Source organism: Borostomias antarcticus (assembly GCF_949987555.1).
Source record: "Borostomias antarcticus genome assembly, chromosome: 4".
Lineage (NCBI taxonomy): Eukaryota > Metazoa > Chordata > Actinopteri > Stomiiformes > Stomiidae > Borostomias > Borostomias antarcticus.
The window spans coordinates 12,838,728-12,856,625 of record NC_140237.1 but is presented as its reverse complement, the minus strand read 5'-3'; the positions used below and the strand labels follow the sequence as shown (position 1 = coordinate 12,856,625).

At 44.2% G+C, this 17,898-nt stretch overlaps 1 protein-coding gene across 1 annotated transcript; it reads left to right on the top strand.

The window, feature by feature from the left end:
* Positions 1 to 6,433: 6,433 nt before the first annotated feature.
* On the top strand, positions 6,434 to 16,082 carry paqr5b (progestin and adipoQ receptor family member Vb; the record flags this gene model as incomplete). Its single annotated transcript, XM_084437334.1, has 8 exons — positions 6,434 to 6,492; positions 7,017 to 7,144; positions 10,873 to 11,078; positions 13,288 to 13,414; positions 14,013 to 14,057; positions 14,943 to 15,039; positions 15,334 to 15,478; positions 15,808 to 16,082. The coding sequence occupies exons 1-8, from the start codon at positions 6,439 to 6,441 to the stop codon at positions 16,080 to 16,082; spliced, it is 1,077 nt and encodes a 358-aa protein (XP_084293460.1). The 5' UTR covers positions 6,434 to 6,438.
* Between the last annotated feature and the right edge of the window lie 1,816 nt (positions 16,083 to 17,898).

The window sequence follows — 17,898 nt, the reverse complement described above, 5'->3', positions numbered from 1 at the left end:
GGTGGTTTGGTCTGAGCTGGGGGGCAGAGGGGCTGGTATGGTGGTTTGGTCTGAGCTGGGGGGCAGAGGGGCTGGTATGGTAGTTTGGTCTGAGCTGGGGGGCAGAGGGGCTGGTATGGTAGTTTGGTCTGAGCTGGGGGGCAGAGGGGCTGGTATGGTGGTTTGGTCTGAGCTGGGGGGCAGAGGGGCTGGTATGGTGGTTTGGTCTGAGCTGGGAGGCCGAGGGCTGGGAGGGGCTGGTATGGTGGTTTGGTCTGAGCTGGGGGGCCGAGGGCTGGGAGGGGCTGGTATGGTGGTTTGGTCTGAGCTGGGGGGCCGGGGGCTGGGAGGGGCTTGTATGGTGGTTTGGTCTGAGCTGGGGGGCCGGGGGCTGGGAGGGGCTCGTAGGGTGGTTTGGTCTGATCAGATTAGTGTGGGGTTGAACCCACCAGTGTGAGGAGTGTGTCTGGGCAGACGGGCGGGTCAGAGAGAGGGGACCGGAGTGTGTGGGAGGTCCAGTAGGAGTCCTGAGAAAGATGAAGATGGAGGAAGTCAATATTGTCGCTCTATTGGGGATCATAAACTGTAGGCTCGTTGTGGAGTTTTTTTTAGGAATGCTATCAGATTTTCCACGTAAACTTGTATAATAGATTCTCTGTTTTTTGTGTTGGAAATGTCTTTAGGGTTAGATGTTTTGACAGACCATTTGGGCTTTGCAAACATTTGCTATCTTCTAATCTATTAATCCTATGCAAGATCAGTTTCAGAGATAATTCTGATTATTTTGTTTGCCTGGTGATCCCTCTGCTGATCTCAAGCTTGTATCTCTTCTCAGTCTTAACTGCAAAGTCGACACTACAATGTACAGTAGACACTAATATACAGTAGACACCACAATGTACAGTAGACACTAGAATAGACACTAGAATCTCATGCAGCAACAACTACTATTTTCCATTTATCTTAACCGTCCTCTCAAATGAACCCCAGAGAGACAACATTAACCAATAACACATCATCTCTCAATCATATGTGCAGCAATTGCAGCAACTGGCACACTACTGAGTAATGTAGCCAGTAGTGCCACGCTGGTAGCAGAGCCAGGGGTAACCTCCATGGCCAGGCTGGTCTATAGCGCCTCCTGGGGGGCGGCCCACGCCACCGCCAGCCAAAGAGAGGAAGTAGAGAGGAAGGGAAAGAGAATGAGGGCTAAAGATGGCATCTGGGAAAGTGATGGAGATTAAATGCAACAGGAGGGTAAGAGAGAATGGAGGAAGGGAAGAGATGACATGACCAAAGAGCTATGGAGAGGTACAGAAAGAAGAAGAGTGGAAGAGAGAGAGAGCAGGGTGGGAAAGAGAGAGAGAGAGCAGGGTGGGAAAGAGAGAGAGAGCTTACCTGCCATTCATTCTGAATCAGGCAGGCCAGACTGGGACAGGGACCGTCTACCAGACATCTCTCTGAGAGAGACAACCTCCCCAGCAGGGAAGCACCAGAGCACCACAACCAACCAGCCAGCCAGTACCCATCTACTCCCAGAGCACCACAACCAACCAGCCAGCCAGCCAGTACCCATCTACTCCAAGAGCACCACAACCAACCAACCAGCCATCCAGTACCCAGAGCACCACAACCAACCAACCAGCCATCCAGTACCCAGAGCACCAGAGCACCACAACCAGCCAGCCAGCCAGCCAGTACCCATCTACCTCCAGAGCACCACAACCAGCCAGCCAGCCTGTACCTATCTACCCCCAGAGCACCACAACCAACCAACCTGTACCCATCACCCCAGCCCACCAGAGTAGCCAGCCAGCCAGTACCCATCAGCCCCAGCCCACCAGAGTAACCAGCCAGCCAGTACCCATCACCCCCAGCCCACCAGAGTAACCAGCCAGCCAGTACCCATCACCCCCAGCCCACCAGAGTAACCAGCCAGTACCCATCACCCCCAGCCCACCAGAATAACCAGCCAGCCAGTACCCATCACCCCCAGCCCACCAGAGTAACCAGCCAGCCAGCCAGTACCCATCAGCCCCAGCCCACCAGAGCAGCCAGCCAGTACCCATCACCCCCAGCCCACTGGCCCTCAGTCACATTGGCGCCACCGGCACCACCGTCAACCTCCCACTGCTCCTTATAGAACCCGCTCAGCAGACACCATTATCCAAAGCAATAGTGGGTCCACAAAATATATTTATCATATTTTAATACATTTTGGTCACAGTGGGAATTGAACCCATTACTGCAGTGTTGTAAGATTTATATTCAACGAAGAGTTCTGCACACATAGCAACAGCATAATATCCCCCTACTTACCCACCTCCACTCAAGACAGCTCCATGGGCGCTCCGCTGAAGAGCAGGGGAACTCTTAATGAATGCTTTGATGTGCGAAGTTACTTTACAATTATGCTGATGATACACAAACAGCCAGTAGTATCTGGAGGCTCTTCTGCTGGCGGGGCAGGAGGTTTGGCCTCAAGGCATCTTGGGTATTTTCTCACCAGTCAGGAGGGGAAATGAGGGAGTGTGCACCAAGCTTTCTCTGTGCAGTGGTCTTGGCTACCTTGTGGGGTTTGATCATAAATATAGTGTTTTGTTTATTTGAGGTGGTACCAAGACCCTACTAATAAAACAGGCTCACATCACAAACATAATGTATTCTGTTGGGCTAGTCAAAAGTAATTTGAAAATTAAAAACACTCAAAGTTATAACTATAATTTAACAGTCCAGACATCAATTGAAAACTTGTCAAATTACCACATTTAGCCATGTTCACATAATGATAGTCTGTTATGGGGGCCTCTTCTACTTGAAAACATTGACACCTTGTGGTAGGATGTGATATTGCATATTACTGTGTATTATTGCTCAATGTGACTGACCGCAAGTTGTATTATGGGATAGGGCACACACATTTTCCCAAAATTTGCTTATAGATCATGCTATTCAGAAATACACAATTGCAGCAACTATTTTAGTATATTATGCAAATGTTATTTCATGTTGCCTATTAGGCGGAAGCGAGGGGAGCCAATCAGCATAGACTTCTGCCTGATATCTAGACAGGCAGAAACTGGCCTTTTAACTCCAGTAAGGCAGCAGTGTCCAGGCTCTTCATCTTTAGTGCATTTCATGTCAACACACACAAACACACACACACACACACACACACACACACACACACACACAGATTTCTTTTGCTGTAGTTATTACATTCCCCTAAACTCTAAAGTCTTCTCTTAACACCACACAAGGTTCACATTATTAATCTGGAATATAACAATATGTTGACAAATGATGAATATAGTTATGAAAATGACTTAGTGTAATAATGATAATAATAATAACGATAATAATAATAATAATAATAATAATAATACATTGTATTTACATAGTGCCTTCCCAGATGCTCAAGAAAAGCCCCCCCTTTTTTTGTGCATGGCTGGAATCCAGCGCACCTAGTATAGTGTTTACCGGGTTATCCCCTCCCTCCCTCACTCCCTCCCTTCCTCCCTCCTTCCCTCCCTTACTCCGTCACTCCCGACAATGTTGGCCTGCATCTCTCTGTTGGCACCACCAGAGGCAGTAGTCCCAGCACACCAAAATCAAGAAAGACACCAAAATCAACCTGCCGCTCTCCACTGCACAAGTAGAGTAGTGGTCAGAGCATTGGACTCCCACCCTGGAGACTGGGGTTGAAGACCCGGTGGGGATGACTTTATGGGACTATACCCCAAACCTCCACATGTTCATCCTTTCACTCCAACCTTTACCCCTTGCCTTATAGGTCAGATCCTGTCCCAACCCCAACCCTTATTCTAACCCCAACCCACACTAGGGACTGGAAGAAGGACACCAAAACCAACCCACTGATCTTCACTGCACAAGTAGAGTAGTGGTGAGAGCATTGGACTCCCATCCGGGAGACCAGGGTTCAAGACCCGGTGGGGATGTCTTTATGTTATCATCAGTGTAACTGCTTTATTCACTTTCCGCTACCATTATGGAAGCTGCTGCTAGTTGTTGTGAGCTCAAGAGCTAACTGGCTATCCCCCTATTGGAAGCATTGGAACTGATGTGTCCAGGTGACAAGACCTATCTTAATTTATCAGACATTATTTCATGTCATTTCAATTCACAGCTATTTCAGTGGCATGACTAGCTTCTGTCCTACCAGTTCTGAACAGAAACAAGTCAGCCACGCACATAAGCAAGGCTGGACCTGGCCTGGTGTTTTTAGATCCAGGCATTGACATGTTACAGGGGGGACCAGAATAACCCCACGACACTTTATGTCTAAATAGACCAAACCACTACCAACTACTGACACATTAACTGAACAAATCTGTGACTTATCTCAGTCTCACAGACATTGGTTTACATGTCTTGTCTGCCAGGACAGAACAGATGTGTGGATGTACAGTATATTACTGTGAGCCCTTAATGTGATCATGATACAGTTGGGTCTAATTTTAGTCCTAAAAACATCGGTAAGAAACAGATTGTCTCTTTTGTTTAATGTTTTCATAAATATTAATAATCAGTTCATATTAACAATGCAAAATGTTGCAAAAGAGAACATATACAATATATTATACTTTGAAAGTGTTTATCACTCTTCTATGTTATTCTATTCAAGGGTTTTCAAGAGTTTGCTTATTGCTCTACATCAGTACAGTCGGGAAACATATAATACAAACGTATCATGTCTGTATCTGTAGCTTGCGTATATAGACGGCAAAATGTAATTGTAATCAAAATGGGCCTATAGCTAAAGCTGTAATGTTTTGCACGCTTACACAGACAAACACTTTCTGGGGCCGGATTCTCTCTCTCTTTCTCTGTCTCTCTATCTTTCTCCCTCTCTTTCTCTCTCTCTTTCTCTGTCTCTCTCTATCTTTCTCTCTCTCTTTCTCTCTCTCTTCATCCAAGTCCCACACCGGGTTGTTCTGGAGCAGTGGAAGGTTCATGTTCTTGTCCCCCAGAGAGGAGAATGAGGTCCTAGGACCCTGCAGGGCGGGGTGGCCCCAGCACATGCCTGATACTTAAAACTTAGCACTTATATTCAACCACACAGAGTGTGAATGGTTTAGCTGAGGTGTTTCAATTTGGCTGTGATAGTTTTGGTGGTTTGTTGATGGAGAGTGATCATTAAAAGGTGTGTACAATGTCTAACTGTATGTTATTGACTACGTAGTATCATTGCAAAGTTGGTAGCCAGAAACAGAATAATAAAAAATATGCTAATGGTAATGTAAGTTGTGCAAAAGAAAACGTCAATTGTTATCAAATGTTATGTCATTTTCATGATTTCTGACAGGGTATAATGAATGATTTTTCAGATTGAAAATTAACCTTTCTTGCCCAAGGCAAACATTACTGTACCTGCTTTTTCATACTGTAACATTCACTGTGTGCACCTTAGAGGCAAATCTTATCCCAGAAAACTATTCAAACAGAACTTCACCCTCTTGGGCCTACCTACACTACTAGTCCCCTTCCTAGTTCTGTACTTGAGCTCAATGTAAATGTGTTTGCATTCATTGTTTCAGAATGTGATAAGATAACGGCAGAGTATTGACTCAACTCTTGCATGTCTTCTCTGGGTGTGACGCTCACTTCAATATCTCCACTCCAGGCAGACAAAGTTAATGAGAGAGTCGGAGGAAAGAGATTTTCTTTTCTTTCTCTCATTCCATTGTGAACTTCATTCACTGTCAGACTCCCCTTGGCAGGCTAAACCTCAGCTGACATATAAGGTTAGGAGGTATCCTGTATAAGAGAAATCCCTTTTCTGTCCGTAGCGCGCTAGTGAAAACTGCCACCAGTGCTAATTCTTCTTAAAACAACTGATGTCAGTGGCAGCTGGCTGGTGAGATGCAAGTGTCTGTTGAGAGCTGAAATTTTACACTGAAACCTGCTTGATTGCTGTGTTCTCTCATCCATGTGACTGTTTGGATAATATAATCACTCATTGGGAAAAGGTGAGAACTGGGCTTACCACCAAGACAATATTCTTAGATTTAATAACACAATAGTAGTATAATAGCTTGCTTTTGAGTCTGTAGCATTGATCATCAGCCTTGCTAATTTAAAAAATCCTTTCCATTTCCTTTCACATGACAATAGTAGACTAGTGAAGTAATAGTGTGCACTCAGGAATAAGTGAGTGAGTGTGTGTGTGTGTGTGTGTGTGTGCAAGCATACACATGCACAGGTGTTTAGCTCCGTTCCTAAGGGGGTGTGTACTGTAGGTCTAGAGAGAGAGAGAAAGGAATGAAGGAGGGAGGAGGAGTGGCATAGGTATGTGTACAGGCTATACTGGATGGGTGGGGAGGAGCAGAAAGAGGGAGGAACCTACAGAACGACTTAGCAACGACAACAACAGCAAGTGTCTACGGCGCAGTGCTCTTCCCCACTGGCCTCAGTTCATTCAGCCAGTTCTCTGACAACATGCTCAGCCTGATCAAGCTGCCCAGAGTCTTCACCATCAACCAAGTGCCCAAAGTAAGTTCACTATATTTTGCACTATGTCATTCCTACCTGCATAGCCTATATCTAACTTAAAGCATACCTGATGATCTGGTGTTTTAGAAGACTTGGAGAATAACTCTCCTTACACGTTTATCATTCTCATCTCTCACTCTCCTCTCATCTAAGAGAAGAATATTAAGTTAAAGGTGAATTTGGGGAATTGTTCTGTAAATGTGTCTTGCTTTGATTTCATTACACAAGCAGAAAGTGTTCAACCATAGAGCTTTTATCCCACGTTTAATTTTGTTAAGAATGAAAATAAAACCCAAATGAAAACAAATGACAGCTACAGCTCTTGATCTGAACCATTGTATATGAACATAAGTAACCTTAAAACAGGGCTAAACATGCATTTTCCCTTTGCTACTCATTTAAGTTGGAATGTCAGTTCATCTGAATTGATACAGTGTTTACAAGTGACCATTCTAACTGTCCTTTCAATATCTATCATAGTGAGTGTGGGTCAATGGTGAATGAACCCCGGGTTTTGTTTACAGGTGTTCCATGAGGACAGCATCATCTCAGGCTACCGCCACCCGTGCAGCTCCGCTACTGACTGCATCCTCAGCCTCTTCCAGCTGACCAATGAGACGCTCAACATCTGGACACACTTCCTGCCCACCTGGTATGGCTACTGCATCACTGCATCACTTGACCTTTTTCAATGATCCTCTTTGTGCCCAGTGGATAGAACAGAGATAAGACACATCCACTTCTAACAGTCTAACATTCACCCCTTCATATACTCTTGTGGAATTTCCCAAACTAGTGCAGTGCCCGTTCCAACAACTTTACATTTGACACTGCGCTTCCTTGGGTCCGGAGCAATACACCTGCTAAATTTCAACTTCTGAACCTGGTTCTTGAGAAAATACAGACAGACAGACATACAGTACTAAGATACCTTCCATTATAGTATGATAACACGTTAGCCTAGGTTATGTAAATGATCCCATCCAGTGTGAACCTAGCATGCTAGCCGTGGCTATAGCTAACTGTTGCAGCTGTTGCAATGTATCATTGTTTGAATGTTGTTTATAGAAGCAGTCCTTCTTTAATAAAGACATAATGGCTAGTTAATTGCTATAATTGCACTGCCACAAGGAACTACATAGTGATACACTAATAACATAACAGATAGCTTCTATCCTAGGGGGATCTATTAACACCCCCGCTTGAGAGGGGATGTATTAACGCCCCTGGGCTGCGACAACACTGATTTCTGCCTTGTACCGACATTTTAAACTGCAAGGGAAAAGTAACCGACTCTCCAAAAATAACATATCATAGAGTATGCATTCATATTTTCAGCTTTTTATGTGCATATTTAGTCGTATAAAAACTACCTCAAATCATCACTATTAATTCTGTTAAGTCTCACTGTGAAAATGTTTCTTGGAGATGCCTTGTGTGAGCATTGCATTCATGTATTGGATTCTGCAGAAGACCCTGGATGGTGTAGATAACTATGTGATCTCTCGCAGTTTTGCCTTTCTTTGGAATTTTTAGTAATCAGACCGTTGGCCCAATCCACGGGATAAATCCATGTGGTGACTGGATTGTCCGGGGATTTGAGAGGTCTTCATGATTGTGGCTGTCACCCCTGACAGTATCAGTACAGCGCTCTAATCATACCTGACATTTCAAACTTGACACGGCCACACAAGAAATCCCCAACTTTTTAAATATCTATCCTAGCTTACTGTAGCTTCTCATTCACTATGAATTTCAACAGAGGTGGACACCTTTCTCTCAAAACTTGAACAGAGCTCACAATGAGTTACTGTATCTAAACAGAAATAACTGATAATAGACAACTCTCCTTTGTCCTAACTACCATGGCGGCCATGTTTTGTTTATGAGGGCAGGAAGAGAACAGACAGAGGTGTGGGAGTGTGAGAGGAGACTGGGGCTTGGTGCTAGTAGAGGAGACTGGGGCTTGGTGCTAGTAGTTACTGAGAGGAGACGGGCTTGGTGCTAGTAGCTACTGAGAGGAGACTGGGGCTTGGTGCTAGTAGCTACTGAGAGGAGACTGGGGCTTGGTGCTAGTAGCTACTGAGAGGAGACTGGGGCTTGGTGCTAGTAGTTACTGAGAGGAGACTGGGGCTTGGTGCTAGTAGTTACTGAGAGGAGACTGGGGCTTGGTGCTAGTAGTTACTGAGAGGAGACTGTGGCTTGGTGCTAGTAGTTACTGAGAGGAGACTGGAGCTTGGTGCTAGTAGCTACGCTCCCCACAGTCCTGTGTCCTATTAAATTCCCTCCAGCTGAGTTTGAGTTGTTTTGGCCGCCTCATGATCCACAGAGGCTGTCGGTGTGCGTGGAGTGGGTGTCTGCACATGTATGTGTTAGTGTGTGTGTGTGTATGTGTGTGTGTGTGTGTGCGTGCACACGTGTGTCTGTGTGAGTGCGTGTGTGTGTGCGTGCACACGTGTGTCTGTGTGAGTGCGTGCATGAGTGCGTGTGTGTGTGTGTGTGCACGTGCCTATGTGTGTGAGAGCGTGCGTGATTGCATGAGTGAGTGAGTGTGTGTGCGTACGTATGTGTGTGAGTGCGTGCGTGTGTGTGTGTGCTTGTGTGTGAGTGCATGCATGTGTGAGTGCGTGCGTACGCGCACGCGTGTGTGTGTTACTGTGTGGACTGGGGATCTAGTGTGGAACTCTGGGCCTCAAGTCAATGCTAATGAGCTCAGCGCCACTTACTGCTCTCAAATGAGTTCCCAATTAGTCAACAACTAGGGAAGAAGTACCAATACGGTAGGTTTGTTAATGAGGTTTTCTGAAACATGGAAACACAGCCTGCTGCCTTTGTAAATGTAGAACTCTGTGTGTGTACAGGGTGAGACCAGCCGTTGTGATTATATACACTAACTACTCCTAGTTAAACCGTTGTGATTATATACACTAACTACTCCTAGTTTGCAGCTCCTATGTAACTCTATGTGGGTGACTGAATAGAAAAATATGACGCAGAAGTATTTTAGAAAGAAAATACTTCAGTGCACTGATTGCTTAAGATTGTGGCTATCGCTCTGGCTATCTCTATGGGTGTAGTCTCTATGGGTGCAGTCCTTGTATCAGGTATGAATATACAATGGATGTGGGTGGGCATCTTGAAAAATCATTCAAAAAACATGTTAAACTCTCAATTTCAAAGACAAGAAACCCACCGAGGTGTTAGTTGGCGTTCTGACATATAATTCGCCATAAAGTAAGATTTTTTTTTTTTTTTTTTTAGCATAGAACTATTTCGTCGCAGCACATATGTGTGTAAACCTCTGCAAACTAGGTAGCAATAACAATAGCTACCGTAAGTAGTTCCGCTTCCTGAATCCCCTCTGCGGATTGATCTACACATCTTCAATGGTCGCTTCAATACAAGTCAATGGATTTCATAAAATGATCAATAAAAGCCTACATGATTCATACTTTGCGGCGAATTTGATGTCAGAACACCAACGGACACCAATTACCCCCTCGGTGAGCTTCTTGTCTTTGAAATCGAGAGTTTAACATGTTTTTTAATGATTTTTCAAGGTGCCCACCCACATCCATTGTATGACCTAAACGGTGGTAGAGCAATTATCAGACTTTCTCAAAAGTCCTAGTTTTGTCAACGTTTTGATCTGAACCATTGTATATGATCATAAGTAACCTTAAAACAGGGCTAAACATGCATTTTCCCTTTACTACTCCTTTAAGAAAGAAACAATCAAGACTGCATACAAATGTACAATTTACAATAGATACTAAATGATACAATAAATCCAAATACACAAGAGTGCAGCAGAAAATAATGTCCTGTCTAAAGAGCCTCAGCAGCCTCTGAGTTAGCTGAGTTAACTGAGTCAGGTCCATAGTGTCGAGCCAATCAGGGGATGCACTGAACAGACTGACAGCAGCAGGGAAGAAGGACAGACCGTCGAGCGCTGTGGCAGGATCAGTCTGTGGCTGGAGGTGCTCCTCCATCTTGACTGAAGGTACTCCTCCACCTGACCAGAGTGACGAGTAGAGGGTGGGAGAAACTGTCCTTGATGGCCGGCAGTTTGGCTAGCATCTGTCTCTCTGCCACCATGAGACCAAAAAACAAAAACAAGAACCCTAAATGATGACACTCCACACTTACAAAGGTCTCAATGATAGCCCATGTAGTATAGTAATTGTATCTGGACATAAAATATAAATATTGTATCAATAGTATAGCGTAATATAAAATGCACAAAGAAAAAAAAGACCAATATACACAAGAAGCTCTACAGTATATTTTATATATATCTAATTCATATATATATATCTATATATTCAGCCTAGTTTAACAACAAATGTTATCTTAAATCCTGAGTTCTCCTCCTGACAGGTACTTCCTGTGGAAGCTGCTGGCGGTGGTGCTGATGCAGGATGTGAGGCGTGACTCGTTCACCTGGCCCCTCCTGGTGTTCCTGGTGTCGTGCTGCGTGTACCCGCTGGCCTCCAGCTGTGCCCACACCTTCAGCACCATGTCCACCCGCGCGCGTCACATCTGCTTCTTCTTCGACTACGGAGCGTTGAGTCTCTACAGCCTGGGTGAGTGGACACGGCTTGCAGATGTCTTCATTTTGTTCATTTGTTTCTTGGGGTCCCATTAACTGTTGTCCTTCAGCTGCTCATGCCGGGGTTAGTCCTCCTGAGATCAACTAAAAACACTAAATACATGAGTGTGACAAAGTTAGTCATGCTGTTAGATGGGTCTGAGGGGTGATATAGCGCTCTCTACTCCTGCAGTTGAAGTGTGGTCTGTGGACATGTGCTCTGAGGCTCTTGGTTCTGACATAAGAAGTCTGTGGGCGAACTTTGCTCAGAATGGGCCGGAGGTTCCGAACAGAAACGAAACACAATCATACAAGCTCTGTAGGGGCTTATAGTGCACCTCCACCAGCTCACCTGGCCCCCACAGAATCCGGGATACAGGTTAGAACCGGCTGTCATAGAGAATGAATGGGGACATCTATTTCGAGCCTGTCCCAACTGAATGGCTATCAAGGGGTGGTTATCCGTGCTTATAACGCTAAATGTACTCGAATTGGTTAATTTGTGGTATGATAACGTTACATAACATTCAGATGAATCCAACGGTGCTCCCCACTTCTCCTTGGTCAATCCCACTGACCACTAGAATGACGGGACAATGTACATTTGTAATCTACAAAATCAGACATCCAATACTATTTTACTCCTGTGCCAATATATTACGGCTGTTACTATAACAAGATGAAATCGACTCCAAGCTGCTTTAAAACAAGCTAGCTAGCTAGATTCTGTAGGCTGAGAGGAATCCAATTATGTTCACCTCTTGACATTTGGTTGATTCTACTGACCGCTACATTGATGAGAAGAGCAACCTGAACACAACTGAATGGGAGTCTGTGAGGGGGTTGTTCTCTATGCTTAGAACAAAATGCTCTGGAGTTTCACACTCATTGGCCAAGAATTTGCTTTTAACATTTTACTCTAAAGTTAGATGGAACAATATCATGAGTGCCTCGGAATGAGAAACAGGGTGAATGAAAAATGGTCAGAAGCTGCGTCATACTACACTGAATCCATTGATTTAGTTGCAAAAGATTGGACGTGCGCATATCTCCATCTGCTTCATGTGGCCAGGATGCAAAACACTGACTGGTGCACATTGCATCTTTACCAGACTGAGGAGAGTCATTCTTCTGAATTTCCATTATTGTAAGAAAGTGCTCAGGGGCCCTTCTAGTTTTCACACATAAAATGAATAACACTTGAACCATCTGTTCTGTAGCCTCCCACAGAGGCATCATGGGTGGGGGACAACATGTTTACTGGTTCGTTCTGTCCTCACCCTCTTAACGGGACTCAGCCCTTCTGACATATCTGACACAACCGGTTAGGTAGAGGATCAACCATAGAAAATACAACTAGCCAATCAGAGCCATTCTGAGGTGGAACAATGACCATCTTGCAAATATAATCTTTTATACTTAGAAAGAAATGTTAGTGAATAGTTTGTTAGTATGGAGGGTGGAATTTGTACTGTGCTCTGCGCCAGGTTAAAGAAAAACACACGTGCTTGTGTTTTCAAATGGCATTTCCTATCAATGTGTACCAGCATATTGGGTTCTGGTTTATGTAAATGTTTGCAGGAATGTACAGGCATGCGGACAACCACATAGTCACCCCGACACACAAACACCAAACACATTCAGGACAAAATTGGAAAATTGTTTCGCTAAAGTGCAAAAAAGGAAAGCCCAAGGCGACTCTCCTGAGCCTTTAATATACAGCTAGTTCACTATGAACAAACAGACCAACATGTTTCAGTCAAGTCCTGCTGAAGGACTGGATGGACTTTCCTTTTTGCATTTTACTAGATTTGAGGGCTTGATGTGCGCAAATCACACAGCATTTCATTAACACACATCTCAACATCATGAGTGTGATACTGTAGACTCCTGACTCACTCACCACAGTGGGGTTGTTCACCAGATGGTGTGTGTGTGTGTGTGTGTGTGTGTGTGTGTGTGTGTGTGTGTGTGCGCGCGCGTGTGTGCGTGTGTGTGTGTGTGTGTGTGTGTGCGTGTGCGCGTGTGTGTGTGTGTGTGTGCGTGCGTGTGTGAGCGTGTGCGTGTGTGAGCGTGTGTGTGTGTGCGTGCGTGCGCGTGTGTGTGGGTGAAAGTGCATAGGTGGTGTGTGATGTGTGAACACATGCTGGTGTGGGCCCATGTCGAGGGTGTGTTTAATCCCTGTCATGTTGATACTCACACAGGCTCTGCTGTCACCTACTCCGCCTACATCATCCCTGATAGGTGGGTGAACGGCACCTTCCACCGGTCCTACGTCCAGATCGCTGTGGCCAACACTGTGCTCTGCACCGCGCTCGCCTGCTACTCCAGGTGAGGCTTGGTCAAGTCATGCATGAATCATTGTGTGATTTCACAAATACACACACCTTGCATAGACTGCAGCCTCATTGCATTTAAAACGTTGTGATATTCACTCTGAGCACAAGTTGTGATATTCACTCTGAGCACAAGTTGTGATATTCACTCTGAGCACAAGTGAGGTACTTCAAATATTTCAGAAATGTTATACAGTATTTGGAGAAATAACAGCAAAGAAAACATCACAAATACAACGTCTGAAAACATCACAAATACAATGTCTGAAAACATCACAAATACAACGTCTGAAAACATCACAAATACAACGTCTGAAGCATCGCTCAGCTGCTCAGCGTGTCCTCCCCTGGGTGGACCTGAGTGAGCCACACATGGAATGTGACACCTTGTCATCACAGTATAGTTGTTTTTGTAGTGTTGTTGTTGTTTTTGTGTGGTTTTTCAAAAGGTCAAGACTGGTTTGCCAGCCTGTGTGTAATATTGAACATACTGTAGGTAGATACTGTACTGACTATACCGTATGTTTCTCTCTTCTGTTCTCTCTCTAAGGCTGACTATACCGTATGTTTCTCTCTTCTGTTCTCTCTCTAAGGCTTGGCTTACCATTCCTTCAATATAACCATGACGTCGCTAAAAGGTAAACATCTGAGTTAGTTGTGCAGAATGATAGTTGTTTTTCATAGATGAATTTAATCTGCCTCATCTGCCTACTGAGATCAAGAACTAGAAATAAAAATTATTATTAAACTACCATTATCTCATCCTATGACTCAATTTACCAATATGGGATCCTTGTAGTTTTGTCAACAGATCTTAATCAAATGATATTACTGGAAATGAATGTGGTCAGAACAGTTTGGTAATCATTCTTTCAAATACCGGTTTCACTCTTTGTGGTGGATATTTCAACCACAAAGGCAATTCAGCAATTCTCCCTGTTCAACACCCTGTATGGGTGTGAACTAGTGCTGAAAAAGACCCACCCTGAACAGTCTTGACAGTTAAGTGTGGTTTCAGTTGGGCAATGTATACAGATAGTTTCTGTGGTCGATTTCAATGGTTAAACATGTTGTAAGCAGCATACTATGCTGTAATCTATCCCCTTATCCAAAGAGGGAGTTAGCTCAACACTCACATTTATTAAAATGACACCAAGATGAGAATCCGCTGAGGCAAACCATGGTCCAACTATGACTCTGCAGTTGTGATTGTGTGATGAATCTGTGAAAGGATTGCCTCACTCTGGACTCTTTGCTGGGCACATGCAAGGTCATATAAAAGTTTGTAACTGAAATACATTGGTATTCACAGTAATTATAATTATTTACCATACCATTTCAGTACATATACATACACAGACATAAGCAAAATAAATGTTTCATAAAATCAGAGAATACGCCTATGATAACTGTCATAATGTTTGGAAGGAAGACCCTTGCTCTCTAGTCTATGATTGGAATGCACAGTATGTTCAGTATGTCTGTGTCACTAGATGGATGATAACACCATGTCTGTGTTGCAGATACCCAGAGTGTCAGCTCCCAAAGTTCGGCAAAGTTCTCCGCATTGTGGCGTTCGCCTACCCCTACCTGTTTGACAACATTCCACTTTTTTTCAGGGTAAGCCCATGAGTTTCACCAACCAGGACCTCTGCCCTAGGCCTAGTGAATGATGAGAAGTCTGACTTGACCAGGACCTCTGCTCTAGGCCTAGTGAATGATGAGAAGTCTGACTTGACCAGGATTTTGAATGTTTATCATAACTGCAGGTCATCGTTTGCTGAAGCCAAGTTTATCAGATATTTCAGTGTTATGGGTGTGGTTAACCAGCCACGTGTCTTTTGATGACATAGGCTACTGTAACAGTAAAGTTTAGCATGCAAGGCTTGCTGACATCTTGCTGTATTTTGGCAGATATTTCTGTGTACTGATGACGGCTGCACATCCAATGACGCCAACATCCTGCACTACCGTCACATCGCTCTGGCCTTCCTCACTGCCTTCCTCTTCGCCACACACCTCCCAGAACGCCTGGCTCCCGGCAGCTTCGACTACATAGGTGAGACTGCTCTACCATCAAATAGGAATAATACTCAAATAATACTACTATAATACAGTAGAGACACTTACTCAGATACTTAGATACTTTCTCATGCGTATCATGTATCCTCAGTCATTTTTTTTCATTGGAGGCCTTCAACAAGGTTTGTTTTATAAGCTAATCAAAGCCATCATACACAGTGCAATCTGCAACCCTCCCGCTGACAACTTCATCCTGGTGTATTTAATTGTGTGCTGTAGCCACCAGCTCACAGTGTTGTCCTCATCCTCACTGACCGTTATTGCGACTCTCTTGATTTAACCGCAGTCCAATTGCGCCCTCTACAGGTCACAGCCACCAACTGTTCCATGTGTGCGGCATCATCAGCACCCACTTCCAGATGGAGGCCATAGAGCAGGACATGATTCAACGGCGGGACTGGCTCGTCACACACTCCCTACCGGTGACCTTGGCCAACACGCTTGGAGCCGCCCTTCTGAGCGTGGCTCTCAGCCTAGGGGTCATCCTGCTCTTTAGCCTGCCTCTGTTGTGGTCGTCGACACAGGGCAGAAAACACAGTGAGAATGAAACAAAAACACTGACCAAAGCCTGCTGCCACTAAAAGCCTGCTAACTTGTGAATTTAAAAAGGGACTTGTTACATTTAATAGGTCCTTGATAATGATAGAACATTAGAGGGCAGATTTAGGGTGGGTTATGTGGAATGAACCTCCATGGCTTGAGGTGGAACTACAGTAGCCACAATCAGGGATGGCTGTTTCACACTACTGTGCTGGCCTTGTTGAGCATCCATGATACGTCTTTGAATGGTCCTGAAAAGGACAATATGAAAACAGATGATGTGTCCCAAAGCAGTAGGGTTTTAAAATATGGGTAGACTCAGGAGAGGGCCCAAGCTGAGGGAATGCTGATGTTCTCTGCACACATATTATCAGCATGGATTAATATGTTGCTGACCAAAACTTCAACAAGAGCTCCAGATATTCTACTGTAATGAAAGATGTAAAATTCTGGTAACACAAACTAAGACTTTATGACTGGTACTGTACATATAGGCCTGGCTCTAGGTCAGCTGATCTTTAATTACGGTAGAGAGTGTGGTCAGAACACTTGAGCTGTTGTGTGACAAATGCTAAGTACAGTACCCTGAATCTCAAATTCCACATGTATGTTCCACTGTTCTTTTTTCAAATGTATCCTATACCAAATGTATTTAGCAATTCAATAACAAACCAAAGAACTCACACCGTATACGACTAATACTGGTGGCATTGTTCTCAGCGCAGCCCTACAGGTGATGGGTGACCCATACTGGTGGAGGTGGGGATTGGCGGGGTTGGCTGTGATTTCTTGCTAATGATGGCCATAAAGAAAAAGGAATGAAGGGTTGTGTTCCTGTGATAATGTTGCATATATTTGTACTATTGGAAGGAACCCTGAGGCCAGGTGAAATCAGGGGGGGAAGGCCTAGACCACTGTGTTTCCAGGTGAAATCAGGGGGGGAAGGTCTAGACCACGTGTTTCCAGATTAAATCAGGGGGGGAAGGCCTAGACCACCGTGTTTCCAGATGAAATCAGGGGGGGAAGGCCTAGACCACCGTGTTTCCAATTGAAATCAGGGGGGGAAGGCCTAGACCACCGTGTTTCCAGATGAAATCAGGGGGGGAAGGCCTAGACCACCGTGTTTCCAGGTGAAATCAGGGGGGGAAGGCCTAGACCACCGTGTTTCCAGAATGTACTCCTGACAGGAAACAAACAAAATGTTGTGGGCACATGTTAGATGAACAGTAACATTGCGGGGCCTTTTTTCCATGTTATTTTGTTTTTTGTTGTTATTTTTCTTATTTGTTTTTGGGTGTTATTTTCATTACGTATTTTTGTCCTACAGAAAGTTAAAATAGCTTGAGATTATTTTTATATTAACAATTTTAACCACTGATATTTTAATTCCCTTTTGAACAAATGCTTATACTTTAGATCAAACACAAATATGATGGGCCTAAATGCCGACTCTATAGATACATCTACACTAGAATAGCCCAGTCCACTCGACATGCATCATGGGTAGAGGCTCACGGTGCACTTCTTCTATTTTTATTTCTTGTTGTTTCTTAAGTGTTACTGCTTAAATTATAACTACTATATAATGATACTTGTGAAACAGAGGCTAATATTTATTTTTATTTTTACCTCATGTGGAGTCCAGAGCTCAGTACAGTACATCTGTGTGTAGGTAACTTTGGCAGTGATTGTCCTGGACACCATTCCATGTATATGTACTGTATATGTGTTACTGGTTCTTCACAACAAAGTCCATGCACTGAAGAAGATATCTTTTTCCAATAACTTATTAATAAAGTCTGTGTGTTTGAGGGTCAGGCACTGAATATAAGTTATTTAAGAGGGGAAGATTGGATA